Genomic DNA, 22,887 nt, shown 5'->3' with positions numbered 1-22,887 from the left:
AGCATGACTACTGAGCAAAGATGGTGCATGTAATCTACTTGTGAAGAACAGAAAAGAAATTTTTCAAGGGCAACAGGAGAAAAACCGAGTAAAATTCAAGCAAATTCTGCGTGTATATGGGGATGCCAGTACGGACAGCAGTAACATCTATAGTTGGTGCAAATTCTTTGAAGAGGGTCGTGTGAACAGGGACGTCTCTATAATGTAATCAGTCACTTGCCTCCCCAATTAATATGAAAAACAAATATTTAAAAACAAACGAGCAATTATTGGCATTTATTCATGTATATGAGAAAAGCCTGAATAAAATTTCAGTTGTTATAGAGTTTGCAACCTTGATGTCCATGAGATATAGCAATATACCATAAATTTCAATGCTTGATGTTACCTTCTGTTCACGTGTTCTCGCTTGATTTTTTCTAGCGTATGCTGCAGTCAAAAAACAGCCCTTTCAGCGCCTGGCCTTACGTACAGTGTAATTACACAATTTTCTTGATAGAAATATTTCTTTTCCTTGATGCAGACGGGAGAGAAGGGAATACGGCGTTGCCTGTCGAAGCTCTTTCGCTCGCTGCATGCAAGAATTTTTTTCTGCTTTTACGCAGAAGAATAAGTCACTATTTCAAGGGAGAAAGTGTGCTTCGCAATAGGTTTTAATGAAGATTTGTGCTCAATAAAATACAATGCACAAATATAAATAATTATGAAATAAAGAAAAAAAAACTTTTAGTGCACTTTAGGATTTCGAATTTAATACCTAATGCATGTGTGCTTAACATTTTGTAAAATGCATTTAAAGAACGTATGAATATACTAGAAGTACATCTTAAACTAATCTAATCTGAAATGTTACTATGAAAGAATGCATGCGAAGCCACAAATACATGAGAGCGAGTGCTGAAAATCCCGTAGCCTAACCCAAGAGGAGAGCAGATAGAATAATGAAATGTATAAAACATTATTTGTATGTACAAATGCAAATTTTCAAATTAGTAACGAAATTCTTTGTTTTTTAGGCCCCTGAAGTGTTCATGTGTGTCCAGATAGCGAATTTCACGAACATCGAGATCGAGATCAGGGTTAACAAATTTTTGTTCTACCAAGGGGGTCACCGAAACAAATTGAGAAAATCAATGGAACACTACAGGACACACTGTCTTAGACAGTCGTGAAGAACTAGGTTGCACAGTTTAAACGTGGCATCAACAGGTGATATTTCATGTGCAGGAAGACCAACAACAGTGACTGTCCCCGAAATCGTCGATGAAATTCATGGCATTATTCTTGAAAATCGCAGATCTCAGCAAAAGTGTGTCAGAGATTGTGGGCATTTCTCCGCAAAAATCTGTCAACAGATCAAAACCATGAGAGGCCATCAAGGAAAACCGTATCCTATTTTGACCGTAATGTCGACCAAATTGTCACAAATTGTACCACTACGATCCCGAAACGAAACAACATAAACGTAGTAATGGCATTCAGGTTCTTTCCCCCTTCCCCCCAAGAATTCAAGAGACAGAAGTCGGCTGGGAAACATTCTTCTGAGATAAGGTAAGAGTCGTAATCACACTATATGTCCAAAGGTCAAACATTCAATGCAGAATATTACTCTGCACTACTAACAAACTGAAAGACAAAATGAAAGTGCCATGCCGCATAAAATTGAAATAATAATAATAATAATAATAATTCTGTTTCTTGAGGACAATACCCCTGTCAATGAAGTACTGAAAACAAGACTGATATTGGATGATCTAAGGTTTCAACGTCTAAATCATCCTTTTAATTCCTCAGATCTGGTTCCGTCAAATATTACTTATTCCCCAAACTCGAAACCTGAAGAGACATCATTTTGGATCTGATAAGATGATTGGTGCTACGAAACAGTCTTCTTTGGTCTGCAAAAATTGGAGGATCGTGCAAGAAGTGTATTGCGCTTCGAGGGGAGTATCTAAAATAACTGTGAATTTTCATTATTCCACGTACACTACTTCTGGGTTAGGTTACGAACTTTTCATCACCTCCCCTCGTAAGTGTTACACTTCTAATTCAATTATAAAATACCACGAAGCAGAGAATAGTGGTCAAAAAAATAAAATGAAGCATTACGAAGAGGCTACATAAACATGAATTTGTATTATCTTCAGTAGCTTGAAGGTCGAAATTATTGTGAATCTGGATCAACTGCCACTTAAGGAGGTTCTGTAAATTCGGTCCCCAGTACGCTTGCGAAACTGCACGCAATTTTGGCATTCCTCATAGATATGTGGTTAGTAAATGCATGAAATCCCGGGGTTCTATTCCTGGCAGAAGAACGTGTGAATCATGTTGCTGAAAACTAAGGTGGAAACAATCGAAATTTAACACAAGCTAGCATTCCAATGCTCCATGCAAACATTACCATCAGCAAGTTAATAATACTGGATATATGATTAGCAATTCGTGGTTATTTTTCCTGTGATACTTTGCCTCCCATAAGAATTTAAAGAATGCTTTCAAAATAAATTATTAGAGGCCTCAAAGCTGGGAGGTGGGACTTACGGGGTGAAAAAGGAAAGCCGGTTTCGCTCCTATGTTGATGTGACTTCCTCTTATAGGACCCTGGAGTTGCCACTGAGTATAAATCTTGCAAATTTACAACGTGACAGACGTCCAGTAACAGCATGAAGCGAACAGAATATTATCGCCATTGAAGACAATTCGTAATATCCAGCCAACAGTCAATTTGTAATGACTAGGGAACCTATCTTTGAACATTTGGACATGTTCAACACTTCGTATGGTACAGGGTATGATGTGGTTGATGAAAATCCCGTGAACTGAGTACTTGGTTGGTCCCAAAAAACCTCACAGATGACAAGGGCAGGAATAATGATATGCTGGACCACCTGGCACAGTACTCTGTGAAGGAATGCTTTTCTGGTGATGAGCCCTGGGCTTATCATTACGCGCCTAAAACAAAGCTGGCATCCATGAAATGGAAACATACTGATTTCTCACCCAAGAAATCCAAGGTGACTAAAATGCTAGTGACTGTATTCTGGGATATGCAAGAGGTTCTAGTGATGTATTTTCTAACATGCGGGGCTAGCATGAATACTACATCGTAGGCTTCGTCACAAATACCCTAACATTAATGCTAGAGATGTCAAACTCCTCCATGACAATACGTGGCCCTATGTTGCTACTTCTGTTCGTAGGAAGTATGGTTCGGAGGTGCTCCAGCACGATCCGTGCAGTCCTGATCTGGCACCTTCAGACTATATCTTTTTAGCCCGATGAAGAAATTCTTAGCCGGTCACTTTCAATTGCGATGACTAAGTAAAATCGGATTGTATAGATAGCTATAAAAATTGAGATTCAAAAATCCGCCAGCCTCCGAACCTGAGGAATGCCGTATTTCGGATAGTTCTATGTACTCTACATATTTACCAAAAAATAATTACTTGTACAATCCTTTAAAGGAAGAAAATTCAGCAAAATAGATGACAAAATTAGAACTGAGAAGAAATGCCTGTTAACAGATGCAAGCAAGACTCAACTGATTATGAACTACACCACCATCAAAGCACAGGAAGCCTCCAGGAAACAGGCGCGGTAAATTTGAAAAATGGGCTCCAAAATCCAGCCAGATATCTAAATGAACCGGATTATCGATGGCCGGATTTTTAAATGTCAACCTGTATTCCCAAACAACGGACTCCTATGGACAATGTATTCTGGAACTTCTGCCGCGATAGATGTGTTAAGAGACTTAGCGGCTATGTTGAAAAGCAACTTTAATATGAGACTATATTTTGTATATATTTTTATGTATTACCTTATTACAAAGTAGATTTTTCAAATATCGAGGATTAACAGACCAAAATTATATCCACGAAGAAATTCGAGTTGTTATTCAGTTCGAAATATTTTGTCGTCACGAATTATCAAGGAATTTGAAGCTTAAAATATATAAAACGATAATCATGCCTATTTGCACGTCACGTAGCCAGAATGGAAGAACGTAAGAACGATTTCAAAGTTTCAACTGGAAATCCGATCGGAAAACTACCAATAGAAAGACCTAGGCGCAGATGGGAGGACAATATTGAGATTAATCTCGCAGAAATAGGAATACAAAGTAAAAACTGGAAGCCAATACAGAGCTTTTGTGAACGCGGCATCGAAACACTACGTTCCACAGACCATGGAGAGAGTTAGTATCTCCTTATTACACTTTCTTTCACAAACTGTTGCGCGCTACTTACTGATCAACCTCGAAATCGTAAACTACGAAGGTAACTCGTATTTTCATCAATATATCTGCAAAACTACCGATCTGTAATTTACCAAAAACTGAAGGTACTAATCTTCCTTGAAAACTGCTCTTCAATTTAAGATAGAATTATAGGTGGAATATGTACACGGCTTTATCTTCAAAAACTGATTAAACTCTAAATTCAAAAAGTCCTCAATACAAATATCCAAATCAACCCGTCGGATTACGAAATAATCTAAATAACTAATCTCACAAAGTCTACTGAATTCAATTTTCCAGAACAAATTAAGACTTTTTTTTTTAATTATGAAATTTATTTATTTACTACAGATTTCAAAACTTCTTTTAATTGTACAACTTACTTACCTGGTTAAATTCTAAAACATCCAACAACTCAAACAATTTCTTATTCTTTTCATTCTCTTTCAACTTGACATAATGCTGCTGTAAACCATGCAGTGTAAGCTTGGCCTCGTCATCCACATATACCTCCATCGGCTGCAAAATATAAGTTCACAAAACATAAAGGGTATGCCCTCCCCCAAACCCAGGCTACGGAGGACTCAAAACCCATCTCATTAAAAAAAATAAATAAAAACAAAAAATAAAAATGTCATTAACAATTCAAAAAAACACATCAGGATAGATTAATTCTGCATTTTGCATCAGATGTCCCTATCTATTGATATCATCATTTGTGTATGTTAAAAATTTAATGAAAAACCAAATAATTTTCAGGCAATTATATAAAAAAAATCTTATATACTTTAGAGTCTGAAATTTATGCAATAAAGGTAACCTCCTTTGAATGATTAAATCTACTGAACATTTTTACTTATAACATTAATGATATAAAAAGCACCGCATCACAAAATCAAATAATTCATTAAAACCCGAAATACAAAATAATGGATTCAGCTAATTTTATCACAAGTCAAATGTACTTCCATTACTCTTTAAAATTCAATTGTAAAAAATCGTTTTGTGTCCCTCATTGTCAGAAATGAAATCAGCACTCTTAGTCTATTAGCACTTTGATAAAAGTAATTCTAAAATTCCAAAGACATTTCGAAATCTCATGCCCCGTCCCCTGAATACACGTTACCTACCTGACATTCATTGCAGCGAGTTTAAAGTTTTTCACACAATCAACTAAATCCCCCACAACTGCGTATTCAATTCAATTGGACTAAAATTCATTATAATTGTGCTCCCGTCCCCTTTAATATATCCATGCCCTACAATTAAATTCTGTGGACTTTAATTTTATTTTTGTTTTCAGAACAAGCTAGACAGAGGGAATAAGACCTTAATAAAAGTTCTTATGATCAGAATCAAATTCAATTCTCATTTCTTAAAACCAGTCACTTTTTTAGTTCATGTATTTACATGTACAAACATCCTACTTATGAGCTACAAATTCAGACATATCTGAGTAGAAATAACCTTATATTGTACCTACTTTTTCTCTGTGTGTAATATACTTAAAATGATTTTGTAGACCAATGATAAGCTGAATCCACAACTTCATGTTGATCATTTTCTCCCTAAATTATTAACACTATTCATAGTACGCTACATTTACCTGGATACAACTAATCCTAAATTTCTACATACGGTTCTTCGAGATGCCTCCAAGAACGGCACACTTGGACCAGCCTCTCGTCCTTGAGATGACAAAGGATCATGGCATGTCTGCCCGCTCATGGTTAACCAACGCACCCCACATGTTATCACCCACGTCGGAGAAATGCTTCATAGACTCGATGCAACCTCTCGGTGTTAAGACGCACTTCTCGTCCTTTTTTATTTATGATAAGATGATGGGATAACTACCTAACAATTTTGAAAGCACTGTAGCACTGTCCAAAGAAAATGAACTCAAAATATGCTACTGAACATGAACGAATAAAGAGACCATTCCCCGTTTATTCCCATCTTCTGTTCTTCTGTCTTCTTTCTTGAATCTTCTTTCTTCAATTCTTCTGATCTTCTTATATGAACCCACCCATACCACTGCCAAGGGACTTAACAATTCGCTGTTTATGTATTTATTTTAAACTACAGTGCAGTGTATGATAGCTGATGTTAGAAGATTATAGAATGCGTCGGAGGGTTTTGTTGTTTATTTGACAGGATCGAAATATAAGGGATTTAAAGGATGCATTTAAATGGAGCTCATGGATTAAGGACAAGGATATCTGATCTCATCGTTGTTCTCTCTCCACTCACCTCCCCCGAACAACTACTAGGATAGGAAGTTTGATCAGGAATAACAACCGAAAATGGAATTTTGAAACAATTACAAAGGAGTGTATGTATAGAATTACGTGTGTTTCGACTACAAGAATAAATATAATTCTCACATCTTGCATAAACTTCTTGCAGACTGGTCGAATCTCCTTGCTCAATGTTGCGCTGAACATCATGACCTGCTTTTCGTGGGGAGTGCTGCGGAAGATTTCTTGAACATCTCTTCTCATATCTGCAAAATAATAATAAACCAACTTGAAACAGAAGTCTTGAAAGCATTCATAAATTACAATTTAGGCTATATATATATATATATATATATATATATATATATATATATATGATCTTAAATAAATTTAAGCTATTACTAATGTAGCTGTTTTATATAATTTCAATAATACATTTCTTTTCGTTCCATCGCAGTACACTGTTGTGCAATGTCAAAGTCTCACGGGAAACTCCATCTCAACAAACTCACAAGATATTTACTCTGGCTTCTCTAAATTATTATAGATTGTTAAAATATATTCAACTTCGAAGTTCGCTGACAAATGTCGGCATTCTCAAGACTATGGTAAAGAAAAGTATTAAAACAAAATTTCTGGTCATTACCAGTAGCTACGGCCTTAAGAGTTTTCATCTCGGCGAAATTAAAATACCGCTAATTTTATAGTAATTATGTGGTATCTTCAAATAGATAAAAGATAATTGAAATATGGAAGAAGAGCGCCCTAGACAATATTATTTTGCGTGAGGTACCGTTATCACAAGTCAGCTAGTGGCTTTCCGTTTTCAGCTGTTTAGAAACGCGAAAATAAATGCCAATTTTCAAAATGGCTCGAAATCGAAAGCAGATAAGTGAGTCGTGATAACGGTTTCTCATGTAAAATAATATTGTCTAGGGCGCTCTTGTTCCACATTTCGATTATCTTTTATCTATTTGAAGATATCACATAATTACTGTAAAATTAGCGGTATTTTAATTTCGCCGGGATGAAGACTCTTAAGCCCGTCATGTATGAGATGACGTTCCTCGGCGAGCATACTATCCAGGAAAGGGAAAAGCAACAAAGGAATAGAGGAGGAAGGGACCTACATGTTAGATACAGTACTACCATTTGTCTAGTATGCTCGCCGAGTGGACATGAGGGAAACCCAAGAAAAACTTCACTCAAGTTGGCTGGCCTGAAAAGTTGTTACATTTTTTCGACCGAGTATTCTACCGGGATTCGAACCCGAGACTACTCGCACCACAGGCGAGAGCATTAGCGACTGTGCTACGCTAAGCCACTAAGTATTTACTAGGGACAGGGTGTATTGAAATTCAATGTTTATACTCAATTAAAAACAGCTAAGTGCTGCGTTAAGATCTATATTTTGTGGAGCAGCTATATGCAGAGTGTAAATATTTAATCTTGCCAAATACTTTTCCTTACCTTAGTCTAAAATATGCAGACAGCAAGCAACAAAAATTCTGTATTTACTTTATTAAAAAAAAAAAAAAAAAAAAAAAAAAAAAAAAAAAAAAAAAAAAAAAAAACCTAAACCTAATAATTTGGAGAAGCTACAATACTAAGAGTATCTAGGATTTATTGCTGAGATTGCCCTTAAAGCTCTCTAAAATGGAAATTCCTCATCTTGATAGGAAAATTAAAATTTTATATATATATATATATATATATATATATATATAATGTAATATACCTAAAATACACTGCAGATTATATACAAACTTAAAGCTTAAAGTGGAATGCTGGGAACCTGTGTATAAAGGAATCCTATTTTAAACGTTTTTCCTTGATGAGTTTCCGCTTAATACAGGTTACAATAATGTTGAAGAATATTGGACTAACTACAGATAAGAGAAGTGAAATAACCAATATATATTTCATTTACAATAAATAAAAATAAAAATTAAATTTTGGAAGGATACTACCTAGGTAATAAGACATTACAGAGGAGAGTACCTGGATAGACAATTCTCTGTAGATTTTGTGAAACAGAATCATTAAATATAGACTTACCGAAACCTTACGATACAAATAATAGAAAAAAACAGACTAACGTCTTTCTTTAAATCATTCCTTCTAAAAATCAAAGTACGTACGTAAAAATATTATGTTAATGTGCTATATCCCATTAAGAATATTATATTGTCATTTCGTTTGTGAATCTGCATTTACTGTATCACAGGTGTTCCTAATACTTAAGTAGAAAAAAGAAACTACATGAAAAATCACGGAACGGTACGGTAATTATTTTCAATTATGTACAGGTTTCCACTCAAGGAAGGTAGGTTCCGTTGCCTCCTAGTATTATGTTCAAAAGATACTATTTATGTCTTCAGGAATTAATTTACTATTTTGTGGAATACTCGATAATGACAGGAACACAACCACTTTTCACTCGCTAACACTTAAAGATGCCTACGAAAACTTTTTTTTAAGTTTAAACTATGGGGTATTCAATTCTATCTGAAAATAATCTCGAAAAGAAATCATTCCTTCTCACATTCACACTGAACTGAATAACGTACACTGTTGGAAAGTTTAGAGAATTAGAACTAGCAAGAGAAAGAAAAGGAAGAAAAAACTAAGACAGTAAAACTGTTCCTACATGCCCATTAAAACATCTTACTATGTACTTTTATATACAGTAATTATGTGCTCTCAGCTCTGTAAACGACATGATCATTGAAAACACTCAATCTAAATAAATCATCATTGAGCACACAATATGCAAAAACGTTACGTATGTAATTAATAACTATAATAGTTATTACGAAGTTGTCCTGCAATGTTTTGGAGCACTCTTGGCTTCTTTCCCACATCAAAGACTAAACAAGAATTCCTTCAGCTGCTGAAAGTGCTAGCAGTGCTCCAAAACATTGTAATTTAAATTTCAATAATATATTTTTTCACTACATCACGAAATAGCCAGCGGTTATTGCAGTAATTGACTTTTCAATTACTAATTTCTTGAAGAATGAAACTAATACTTGAAGAAAAAAAAGCATTATACATATATTTACCGAACAATGTCTCGACAGAAACCAAAGCTTACCTAGTTGCTCTAACATTTTGTCACATTCATCAAGAATGAAATGCTTCAAATGCTTTAAATTCAGCCTCTTGGAACGAATAAGGGCCAGTATCCTTCCTGGAGTACCAACAACAATATGAGGGCAGCTGTTCTTTAACACCTCTTCGTCTTTCTGTATCGGAAGTCCTCCGAAAAATACTCCAACCTACGTTGGAAAGAAATACAAAACGTTATGTTCAAACACGTTTGATCCGATTTGAATTATGAATAGCCTTACAACTAATTGCTCTATCACAATGCAGTTTCGATGTTCACGCATTCCACGAATAGTCTTTACACGTAACGTACAATTAATAGCGGAATACTTTTAATTAAGAATTTATATACAGTGAAACCTATGTTGGTCATAATAGAATCATTGAAAAGTTGACAACTTACAGAAATTAAGTGTATTTTGAAGCAATACTTACTACAGATCATAACATGCTTTGTCTAATGCAACAACTACTTATTACCTACGTATTAATCATATGAGTAGTATAATAGGAAGGACCATTTTTCTCGACTCTAAATTCCGGCTTTTTGGGCTAATTTTTTTTTTACTTTCAGTCAAGCAGCTACTGCATCGTCACTATTTATCCTAGGATCATGGTTCATACCTCATTCTCTTCAGAATAGAGCTGGCTTTCAAATTGTACCACTTGCATGCTCATACCATATACCAGGAGCGGGAAAAATGTCAAAGGGAAAGATTTTTTCTCGCACTTTGCCCCCCCCCCCCTGGAGCGGCCCTGTGTGAACGTAGCCATCTAAAACAAATCAGATAAATAGTACTTGGTATACTGAATGTGTGTGCCAAATTTCAAGTTTCTATCTTGAATAGTAAGGGCGGGAGAAATTTTATGAAGAATTCCCACAATGCCCCAAATTACCACGAAACACTATGATCTCAGGGAAAAAATTTCCTGAGACATCCCGAATTACCCTAGGGTCATGTCTCGCCCATCATTCTCTTCAGAATAGAACTGCCTTTCAGGCGGTACCATTCACATGTCTCCATCATGTATCTAAGGCGGGAAATTCCCGAAAAAAGAGATTTTTTGGTCTAAATATCCTTTTTTCAACTTTTAGCCCCTCTGGACCCCACCCCCCTGTTTTAACGCATAAATCCGGAAAAAATCTGTTAAATACTACTCGGTGGACTGAATGTTCACAATTTCAATCTTCTAGGTGCAAAAATAAGCCCGCCATAAAATATATATGCCGACATTGCCCCATATTCCCCTATACAGAAGTATATTTTGATAAAAATTCCCTGACACATCCCTAATTACCCTAGAGTCATGTTTCGCACATCATTCTCTTCAGAATAAAACTGGCTTTCAGACGGTATGACTCACGTGTCTCCATCATGTATCTAAGGCGGGAAAATCCCAAAGAAAGGGATTTTTTTGGGTCTATATGTCCCGGTTTTCAACTTTTAGCCCCTCTGGACCCCCCTGTTTTAATGCAGAGATCTGAAAAAAATCTGATAAATACTACTAGGTAGGCTGAATGTTTATGCTCAATTTCAATCTTCTAGGTACAAAAGTAAGCCCGCCAAGAAATATATATACCGACAATGTACCATATTCCCGTATACAGAGAGATTTTTTTAAAAAATTCCCTGAGACATCCCTAATTACCCTAGGGTCATGTTTCGCACATCATTCTCTTCAGAATAAAATTGCCTTTCAGACGGTATGACTCACGTGTCTCCATCATGTATATAAGGTGGGAAAATCCCGAAAAAAGGGTTTCTGGGGGTAAAAATATCCCTTTTTTCAACCCTTTGACCCTCTGGTTCCCCCTTGTTTTAACTCACAAATCTGAAAAAAAAAATCTGGTAAATACTACTCGGTGAACTGAATGTTTGTGCAAAATTTCAATCTTCTACGTGCAAAAATAAGCGCGCCAAAAAATATTGAACATAGGCTTAATAAATAAAAAATATATTTTAGACTTATGACGTCATCACCTATGTCTGGACGCAGGAAGGTGTGAAACCATACGTACTGTCTTCTACAATGCCTCTGGACTTGAAAAACAAAAAAACCCGGACGAAAAAGCTCAAATAGGAGAGTTATAACGCAATGTACCATGAAAAACGCGTATGGTACAAATTGTACCATAAAATCCCCAAAGGGGTAAACTAATGAATAAAATTCGATGAAATTTTGCAACATGCAAATATTGACAGGATAAATATTGCTTTTTCAAAAAATGACGCTACGTCAGATTATTATTATTTTAAATTGCATGATATCGAAGTTTTAGATTAACATCTTTATTTTTCAGTTTACAAACTGACGCCATATTATCACGATCATCGGTAAACATCAAAATTTTGGAGATCTCTACGATAGTAATAACACAAAGGAAGTAGACAAGTCATTATACATCGGAGTACCATAATGACAATGATATGACGCATTTCTAATAAACAGGAACAGAGTTACAAAACAGAAAATTTGGCTTTAAGCTTTATTCTGTTAAAATTGTTACATAAATATCATATCCAATCACATATGGTTTACATTAAGAGTAAAGATCTCAATGCTGTTTACTGTAATTTATTATCTCAATCCATATCTACACCAGGGTGGAAAAAAAATCTTTGAAAAAAAATTAATTTTTGATTTTTTTTTTTTTAATTTAAATCAAATCTCTCCTCGTATAATACAAGTCGCGAACTGAAGAAAAAGCATTAGGAATTAGTATTAAATGCTAATTATGCCATTTAAGTGAAAGTATTGGGGTTGAATTTTGAATTATTCCCGATCGTTAACCTATATCAATCCCAAACAGTTTCTTAACCCTTTTAAATTATGGCTCTTTTTAAAGGTAAAGTATAGACTTTCAGTCGCGCAGCTACAGCATCATCCCTATTTATCCTAGGATCACTGTAAATACATCACTCCCTTTAGAATAGAACAGCTTTTGAAACGGTAACATCCACATTTCCCTATCGTGTCCCTGAAGCGGGAAATTTTCAGAGTAATCGGGATTTTTTAATTTTGATCCCCTCTGGATTCCCCTGTGTTAACGCACAGATCTCAAAATCAACTGAGAAATACTAAGGGGTGTACTAAATGTGTGTACAAAATTTCAAGCTTCTATCTTGAGTAGTAAGGGTGAGGAAACTTTAACAATGAGCTAAGAACATTCCCACAATGCCCCAGATGACCCGGATGTAATATAACAATTTCCTCAGACAAATTACATATGGACAATTTCAAAGTACTGCAAAGTACAGAAGAACTATTTTAGTCCAAGTTAGTTCACTACGACTTTTATTAATCCAAGTTAAATACAACAACTTAATTTGCATATCAGTAAGAAAAGTAAATAAAGATACGAATTATTTGAGTCCACTTTGGCTCTGAACCATTTATGCATAAATAGTTACAAAAGATGCTTCTGATTTCAATAAATGCCTCTCGCGAAAAATAATATTCCCCAAATACCCCAGATTCCCGTATAAAACAGGATCTCAGGTAACAGTTTCCTGAGACATCCCTATTTATCCTAGGAGCATAGTACGTACATCATTTTCTTCAGAATAGAACAGCCTTACAAACGGTACTATTCATGTGTCTCCATCTGAGGCGGGAAAATCACGAAAAAAAACTATTTTTTGTTAAATATATCAGTTTTTTAAAACATTTTTGCCCTCTGGACCCCGCTGTTTCCACGCAGAGATCTGAAAACATCTGAAAATTATTAAGGGGTGCACTGAACGAGTGTGCAAAATTCAGTCTTATGAATGCAAAATGTAACCCGCCAAAAAATAATAATAATAATAATACGCATAACAAAAAATATGTTTTTAAATTTATGACGTCATCACACACTATGCCTCAACGCAGAAAGGCGTGAAAGCATGTAACGTGTTCTAAAATGTTTCGAGTCTTGAAGAAAACGAAGTAAAAAGCCTTATTGGTACTCTTTTAATCGACTAATGAAGATTCTACCCATCACCTAAAAATAGGTGACATAATTTAAAAGGTTAAGCATTAAGGAAAAAGTACAGAAACGTTTATCAAAATGACACTTTTTTTTCACAAGTTACTGATATTTGGCAGGGGCCTATTTTTAAAAACTCAGAACTAGCTTGCGGCATGAAATACATAAATTTCGCCTAAAGTTATAAAATTTAAAAAAAAAATGGAGGGGGTATATGACCCCTCTAAATACGCTCTATTATCTGGGAACAAACAGGCACGCACAAAAAAGAATTTTTGTCTTAAATGTTCAGGATTGCTCCGTTACCTGTTCAAAACGGCATTTTCCCTAATCATCCCTAGTCATTCCTAATCATTCCCTAATCATCCTCTGCATGACACTTGTTTTCATACTATACTGTACATTTAAGTCTCATTGTATTATGATTATTAACTTCCATAATCGAAATAACAGAACAGAAATGGGATTTTACTTATTTTCACTTTAAATTAATTTATTTCGGAATTCGATTTAAATCAATGATTTTTATTTAAAAAATCAAGTGATTTAAATCAATCCACCCTGATCCATACTGCTTAAAATTGCGTAGTTGTGAGAAATCCTTTTAAAATGTTTTCTTCGTCTGGTTCTGTAGCATTACAGCAATAATTTTAGTTAATTTAAACGAGTTCTCGCAATTTCATAATTTTAAAAATGCTGCGAACTTTAACAATTTTCATATCTTTAAAACAGATTGAGATCAAAACTGCTGTAAACTGCACTATGATCTGTGTTGTACGTCATCATCTGACTGGATGTGATACTTAAGAAGTTTTCCGAACTAAAACTTACTAAACAAAGTCAAATTTTCAATCCCTTGAGACTTTGTTCCTACTTGTTAATGGTAATAGTAACAGACAATAAGGTGCTTCAGATGTGCATCATTAATATGTCTGTCTCCGTTGCACTATTATTGTTGTAGAGGCTCCCAAAACTGATACTTACGGATGTTTGTGGTGCTCTAGCATCCGTCGTTAACAATGAATAATACGTGATATTGTAACTTTCGTTTCCACAAATTTGAAATTATGTAACAACCAGCTAGTGCCATTAAATCTATATTATTAAATTGAAAGTGACTATGTTTGTTACTCAATCTCTTGAACCGCTCGACCGCTCTCGATCAAATTTTCAACGTAGATGCGGTTCTGTCTGGGAGTGTTTTCAGCTATATACTTTGACGTAGAACTTAGGGATGGGGGAGGAGGGGACAGAAAAAAATAATAAAACTTAACTCGTGAACCGCCCGACCGAACTTGGGTCAAATTTTCTATGCAGATGAGGATGATTTTTATTATTTCACTTTCACGGAGCAACGTAGGGGAGGGGGTGAAGGGGGATATACAAAAATTAATAAATATAAAAATAAAAATGACTATGTTCGTGAATTAATTACTTTTGAACCACTCGATCGATCTCAATCAAATTTTCAACATATATCTAGTTCAAACCTGGAAAGTTTTTTATCATTTCACTTTGACAGATCTTAGGGGAGGGAGAGATATATGAAAATGAATAAAATCTTAGGGGAGGGGGAAGATATATGAAAATGAATAAAACTTACTGTTAGTAACTTGAACCCGACCACCCGACCGATCTCGATCAAACTTTCAACATAGATAAGGTTCGGGCCTGGAATGTTTTCTTCACTTCGCTTTTACAGTGCAACGAAGGGGAGGGGAAGGGGATATATATATATATATATATAAAAGTAAAAATAAAAGTGACTGTCTTCGTGACTTCATCACGCTTTTAACCACAGGACCGATCTTAGTCAAATTTTCAATATGGATGAAGTTCGGACCTGGAGCGTTTTTTTATATCACTTTGACGATAGAACTTAGGGGAGGGGGCATATATAAAAATAAATAAAGGGGAGGGGGCATATATAAAAATAAATAAAACTTAACTCTTGGACTACCCAACCGATCTCGATCAAATTTTCAACATAGATGACGTTCGGGCTTGGGATGATTTAACTTTGACGGTTCAACGTTAACTGACTGTGATTTCACTCTTGAACCACTTGACCGATCTCGATCAAATTTTCAACCTAGATGAAGTTCGAACATGAGATGATTTTCATATCACTACACTTTGACGTTGTTACTTAAAGGAGGGGATATATATATATATAAATCAAAATGACAATATCAGTATCGAATTCATACTTTTCGGGGTAGCTGAGATAAACAATGATACTTTCGATGCCGTGGCCCGCAACATGGGGAAGAGAGTGGATCTATAACAATCATCGAAAATGATCAATATCAAGGAGCGCTTTAGTAATAGTAAAAAAGTGACTGACTAACGAAATCTATTTCTATTTTTTCTTAATTTAACCCAGCGAAGCGGGTAATTGATGCTAGTATATATATATGATGGCTGGCAACGCTGTTAATCAAGTGGTATTGTGGAATGTCAAATAACGTCCACCTATCGATATTTGCATGCTGCAAAATTTCATTGAATTTTATCTATTAGCTTAAAAGTACAAGAGAGAATCAGTTTTTACTTAGGTTCATTGACCTTCAGGGTTTGCCCAAGTGGGCCCAGCCCGAAAAAACCCACCGGGTTTTTTCGGGTTGGACCCACCTGAAAAAACCCATCTTAAAACCCACCTGGGTATTTGACTTTTTTGTTATTGTATTATTCGTACAACTAAGGTGATCACATTGAAAGTTATTTTTATCAGATTTTAAACTTTCTTTGGGCGAATTATATGCTTTCATGTTAAGATAGACAACAATATTCAACATAAGACCTTTATAAAGCTCTAAATGCACTGAATAAATAAATAAATAACCTCACCTTAGCTTGTGATAATTATGGAACAAATTAATGTGCGGATTATGCTTATAGCCTATTTGAAGTAAAGTAAGCGATTGTATATTTTAGAAAATACTCTCCGTGAATAGTGTGTTTTCTGACTCGGCGCCGCCGAGGGACGTTATCCCTCATGCGTTGACGGGTTTATGGTCATAGGTGCCGGTACTAACAGTAAATATGTAAATACATTAGTAAAACTATTAGTATTATTTCTTACCTTTGGATGGTAACAAAAGTATACAGTAAAATTTGGTTTTCCAACAACAGTTAAGTTCAGTCATTTGTTGCTAGCCTTCAAATAAGCATTCTGTAGAATCAACACCAGCAATATCGTAAAAATTCTTGTCAGAATTAAGAAGCTTAATGCTCGGAGCTCCAAAGACTACGTAATGCTTACTATTTCAAGTGCTGCATTCAAACTTCAGTATTAATGGAAGTTTTGATGTACATTAAAGCAAGCTGCATTTTCAGGGAAAACCCATCGTGAAGGAAGTGTTCGGGAAATGCCCGCAATTGAACCCACAAAGCATCGAAAGTGAATACTTCAACAATAAATTTATTTATTTTACGCTGGAGGATATTTCATTTCATTTTAGACATTTTGAAACATTTACTTTATAAAATATGAATTTTAGGCCTAACTTTGTTAATTATTTTAAATTAATTTTCGGAAAAGAACGGTCTTGCAACAAGTGCTCGGGTGATTCCCGTAATTGAATGCACAAAGCATCGAAAGACCATTTATTTTACGTTGAAAAATATTTAAGACATTTTGATGAATTATGACTTTGTTTTAAATTAATATTTCTATTTGGTATTCATATTTGGCGAACGTCACTGAGGCTCCTAGGATGACTCGATCTACATTTGTTAGTTTGTCTGCCTTTACCACACAATGTTCAACTTTCGGACTTTTAAATTTTCAGGATACAAACCAGAGACACTAAATTTTCTGTTTAGATTTTGGCAGCATACCAACGTAAAATTACAAAATGGCGCGCTTTTTTTAAAAAAGTAGCAGATATCCACTGGCGAAAATCCCGGGGGGATGATGGGGACATATCCCCTACAATCTTGGAATGTCCCCCTCAATAATCCGATTGGATATGTGTCTTTTAGGAAGAAATGTGATGATTTGTGTCCAACTGTCACAAAGGAAAGTGAGATGAAATTGATACCTCCCAGAATAAGCCTCAAATTTGACCGCCTCCCAATGTTGAAGACAGCTCTGCTCCCCTACCCATGTTGTCCCGGAGTCCCACACAGGGGACATAAAATATGACGACATTATTATTGCTTTACAACTCTAAAATCAGACTGGCAACATTGAGAATTGTTTACAGGGAATGATCATATTTGGATCATCCCTTGTGAATAGTTTTCAATGTTGCCGGTCGGATTTTAAAGTTATAAAGCAATAATAATGTCGTCATATTTTATGTCCCATGTAGAGGACGCCGGGACCGACATTGGTAATCCTCCTCAGCATTGTTTTTCGTCTTCATAAATATTTTGTACATCGCATGCATATATCTTACCCGTCCCCCCAATGTTGAAGACAAATTTGCGCCGCTGCTGATATCCACGCTACAAAGCGCAATTTTAGGTCTTTCAAGTTGAAATTTTCAAAGTAGAAGCACGAGAGACTAAATTAGCTGTATATATTTTGGCGGCATAAAATTTCAAAATGGCGTCCATTTTTCAAAATAGCGGTTATCCATGCTACAAGGTGCAATTTTCGGACTTTTTAAGTTGATATTTTGAGAGTAGAAGCACAACACATTCTAAATTCGATGTATAGATTTTTTTGGCGATCCAATATAAAATTTCAAAATGGCGGCAATTTTTTCAAAACAGCAGTGAATAGAAAGTTGTTGCAAGTTGTGACAATGATACTCATGAAATGTAAATCATATTTTAACATTTTTACCCCAAAGAGATTGAAATATTTCGATAAAACCCAATTAAACCCGAAAAAACCCAATAAAACCCGAAAAACCCACATGGGCCCAGGTGGGTTGGGTTTTTTCAAACCCTGTTGACCTTCCAAAACAACAGTAAATGTCGTCTTTATAAGAGTTTACAAAAAAATGTAAGATAATCACGTGTACTGTCAAATGTTTTGGTGCCCAAAATACACAGGATATATGTAAATTTAACATTAGCAGCATACGAATAACACTGCTTCATTGTTACCAAGTTCCAAGATAGACACCTTCATGATCATAAACGCATGTGAGAATTAAGACTAGCAAGAAAGAAGAAAAAAAAAGTGAAACTACATTTTACTACGTATTTTTTTATATGGTGATAATGTGCTCTCAGCTCTGTAAACGACATGATCACTGAAAATATTCACTCCAATAGAAATCATCACTGAGCTCACAATCACCTTTAGAGCCAAGTTCACTTACAAGTGCCAATATTATGTCAAAGATAAAATGAAATACAAAGAAATATGTAAACGAGCTATATGTAAGGATGAGAAAGGCCGCTGTACCTAATGAGATTTGGTAATTTCAACCATGGTCTCCAAAGAGACAGAAGATTCTAATTTAATATTCATTTTATTTTACTTTCCACTCTTTTTTCAAGCTGCACCTTGACAAATGTTATGAAAAGAGAAAAATTAACCAGCACCTGCGATCAAAATCCGAACCTATATCAGATGACCTCGGCATCTACTTAACCTTTAAAATTACGATCTGTACTATCTTTTCAAGTGTGAATCCAGTTCTATAAATCAAGTTTCTCTCTTTAAACATCTGAACATGTTTACATGAATATAAACCGAGGCGAGGATCTAAAATCCATGTTTAAGGTTGAATTATGCGTGGCAAACAGGGTGTTTCTTACAAGCAAACGTACGAATGTGGATTTAAAAAAAAAAAAAAAAAAAAATCTTTGTTTTTATTATAAAATAAGTGCCCATGCAAAATTTCACATCTCAATCAATATTGATTTGGCAGAAAATTATATTTGTGACTTTCACCCTTTATAAGATTTTTCTCGTGGCGCAGTGGTAGACTTACACCCATATAACTCAAGTCCTAATTAAAGTAAAAATATAACTTATACATCATTTGAACTGCAAGTAAGTAGTCTTTCTGTTGGTGGAATTGTATTTTGAATACTTCCGAAGACCGGAAATATCAGAGGGAAGTTTTGAATATTTCCCGACAAAAATGTTCATTTCCTGATTTCATTCCCTAACCTAAGAGAGAGACATTATTTTTCAAAGATAATGTGTAAATGTTGGGCTCATTTGCTTCCAACAGAATCAGAAAAAAAAATACAATATCGCACGCTTATAAGGCTGTCAAAACAGCAGTTAGTCTCAAATCGCAATTCACACGGGTGTCGGGGGATTTGGTTGACAAAACTGCCCAGGACTTTACCTTGACTAACTTACGACCAGGTATGCATAAATAAAACCAGCAATTACAATATGTATGGGGGAAAGTAAAAAAGGGTGAAGAATGAAAGGACTGACTTTAGAATAGGAAACTCGAGCACAGTACTTTGTATAACACTGGTGTCTTCCTTGATGTCCTTATCTTTTGGTTGCTAGAGCTGAAATCTCGGCCCGAGTTATGGAAGGAGAGGCAGCTGAACGGCACTCGGTATGTCCTCTTATGGACGCGCACACTAGGCTGTATCTCAGATTCCTTACTGCAAGTGACGACTTCGCTTAGCCAGGCGGCTTTGGATACTTGAATCTTCGCTTCTCCAACATATTGCTTTCTCGTCTATGGTGATAAACTCAGTGGCGGCCTTCCATGAATCTCTGCCTTTGGCCTCGGACCTGTAATCTGGCCGTAGGACAGACTTTTCTCGAACGCACTTGTGTCCCTCCATCCAACAAATCGGTCCAAACTACTGAGTTCGATGGGCCAACTTACGTTATGCAGACAATAAAGAAAATAAATCTAAGCTCGGGAGGAATGACACGATCGCGTGTGTCACGGAATATGGTTAGAAAGGATTTTGTCAATTATTGTTAAATTCTGACATACATTTTATGTTGTAGTTATACACTTCTGTTAGCAACTGTACCACGAACAAAACTACCAAGATTTTCAATCTGTTATAGTCAAGCGCATTTCTACCATAAAATAAGGCTTTTTGGGGAATGGCGAGAGGCAGATTTTAACAAGTATTCTACCAAAAGGCATGAATATTGACTGAGACTTTAAAGCAGAAATAGCTCCAATTCTAACTGAACATAAATTTCAACCACCAAGGACTACTTACCTTAATTTGTGGCATATATTTAGAAAATCTTTCATATTCTTTGCTGATCTGGAATGCAAGTTCTCTCGTGTGACACATAACTAACACGTATACTTGATTCTCTGTCGGTTCAAGCTGCTGAAGAGTTGCCAAAACAAAGACCGCTGTTTTCCCCATTCCTGATTTCGCCTGACATAAAATATCCATTCCCAAGACAGCTTGTGGTATACATTCGTGTTGAACTGAAATGCAAGAAAAAAGATTACGTCGCCTCCTATGTCAAGAACGTGATCTATTTAGTATAGAGTAAAAAAAAACATTCTTACACATATTAACAGTAATTTTTTTTTTTTCACCACCCTATCTTGGAACGCAATTTCGGATGACATGACTGAACAAACAAATTCAAGGTATTTATCGTACAGTTCAGGGATATCCATCAAATTACTAACCTACCCACATCCTATCCTATCTAATCACTAACCTATCCTCCTAACATATCAAATATTTTTAAAAAAAAATGGAAAACGTAATCGTTTGTGAATCGTATCCTGTTCATTAAATACTGAAAATCATGTACTGCATCATATGAATCACTGAACTGTGCCGTTCTGAAAATTCTTGATATCAACAAAAATTATATTTCAAAGAGTCAAGCTAAATACACAAACTGAGCATACACTTGAAACATACTATGCTGAGAATTAAGAAGGGTATTAAAAAAAAACAAATAATACTTTTAGCTGCAGTCTAAAGAATGCAATCCAAAATAATAATTTAAAAAAATACAAACATGTCGACAGAGGGACAATACGATCACGAAGACTATGCATACAGAACGAAAAATATCCTCGTAATTCTTCAAACACTCAGTGGGGGAATACCTTTCTCAGTCACCATATTCGTGTTAGTTAAAAGCATCACTGTGCTTGAAGAAACCTTGATCAGATACTCAGCGACTTACCTATGAAAAAGTTAACAACCATTTTAAGATATCCATTATAAATTAAAAGCTTATTCAAACGGACAATGTCTACAGTCGTTCTCCCACAATCATAACCAAGACAGGAGAGAGTAATAGCATGAACGGTAATAACCCTCATCATAAGACCACAAAAACTATAAAAACGTTGCGTTTGTCACAATTCTTACCTTCTGATGGATGCTCGAAACCACAATCTACAATAGCACGTAGTATTTCTGGTTTCAGAAGAAAATCACGGAATCCAGAGCTATGAATGGAAACATAGGTTCCCTTTACTTCTTTCTTTGTAGTAGCATCACTAGAGCCATCTACTACTGTTTGTTCTGGCTGATCCTCATCTTCATAGTCAAGAAGATCGTCGTTATCTGCCATTTTATTCTCGTGTCTGAAAGGGAAAGCATGTATTTTACTTTCAGCACATTCCTATCCTTGTACTACTAATTTACTACATAACAATCTTGCTTTTAGTTTAAAGTTCTTTTTACTTACATGATACTATCCACAAAAATCACTTTAAAAAAAAAAAAATACAGGGCTTGAAAAATCTTGCAAGTACTAGTCAGCCAAAAAATCTACTAGCCACACCATTCTGCACAGTGTTTACACACACTACTCGCCAAACGTAAGAAAGTACTCGCCACTGGCAAGTGGATTTTTCATTTTCAACAAATTCACTCTAAAAATGTATGTATCAATCCCAGCTATTAATGTACCACTTTTCATGTAGAGTATATAATAATAATAATAATAATAATAATAATAATAATAATAATAATAATAATAAATAAATAAATAAATAAATAAATAAATAAATAAAATACAAAGCAGAAATTTCGTTCTGTGCGAGATAACGCTTCGTATCTTCAAACTAATGGTAGCTGTGAATAAAACAAGTTTCAAATAATAATAATATACATCGGGACAGCTTTAAAGGGCTCTTTCCTCAACCACTGCTTCTTTTCACCCCCACAACCCTCGGTTAGTCCACGCGAGCATATGAGCTCCTGCTCTCAGTGTTGCCGTACCTCTGATCCACTTGTGTAGTTAAGTCCGGCAAAATAAGGAAAAAGCTTTCCTTCCTATTTTCAGTTAACAAAAATAAATAAATAAATAATAAATATTTCAACTATGAAAAAGAAAAGGAGGAAAGGAATTGAGGCAACATTGGTTTTTAGTCACAAGGAATCATAAATCTCTACCACGTGTCGCGAAGACTAGAAGCGGAAAGTTTAGAGGGGTG

General features: G+C 35.3%; 1 protein-coding gene across 1 annotated transcript in view; it reads right to left on the bottom strand.

Annotated features, from left to right (window-relative positions):
- The window catches only part of Hel25E (ATP-dependent RNA helicase 25E), a 50,093-nt gene that overhangs the window by 15,232 nt on the left and 11,974 nt on the right, over nucleotides 1-22,887 (bottom strand). The window contains exons 2-6 of the mRNA XM_081741171.1: nucleotides 21,815-22,032; nucleotides 20,684-20,904; nucleotides 9,578-9,761; nucleotides 6,628-6,746; nucleotides 4,628-4,759 (exon numbers count right to left, since the gene is read on the bottom strand). Coding sequence (XP_081597297.1) covers nucleotides 4,628-4,759; nucleotides 6,628-6,746; nucleotides 9,578-9,761; nucleotides 20,684-20,904; nucleotides 21,815-22,019 — 861 coding nt within the window. The 5' untranslated portion in view covers nucleotides 22,020-22,032. The remainder of the gene's footprint in view (nucleotides 1-4,627; nucleotides 4,760-6,627; nucleotides 6,747-9,577; nucleotides 9,762-20,683; nucleotides 20,905-21,814; nucleotides 22,033-22,887) is intronic.

Source organism: Thermobia domestica, chromosome 2 (assembly GCF_964235325.1).
Source record: "Thermobia domestica chromosome 2, izTheDome1.hap1.1, whole genome shotgun sequence".
NCBI classification, from domain to species: Eukaryota; Metazoa; Arthropoda; class Insecta; order Zygentoma; family Lepismatidae; genus Thermobia; species Thermobia domestica.
The sequence above is the reverse complement of the archived record's forward strand: the minus strand, read 5'-3'. Positions and strand labels throughout refer to the sequence as shown.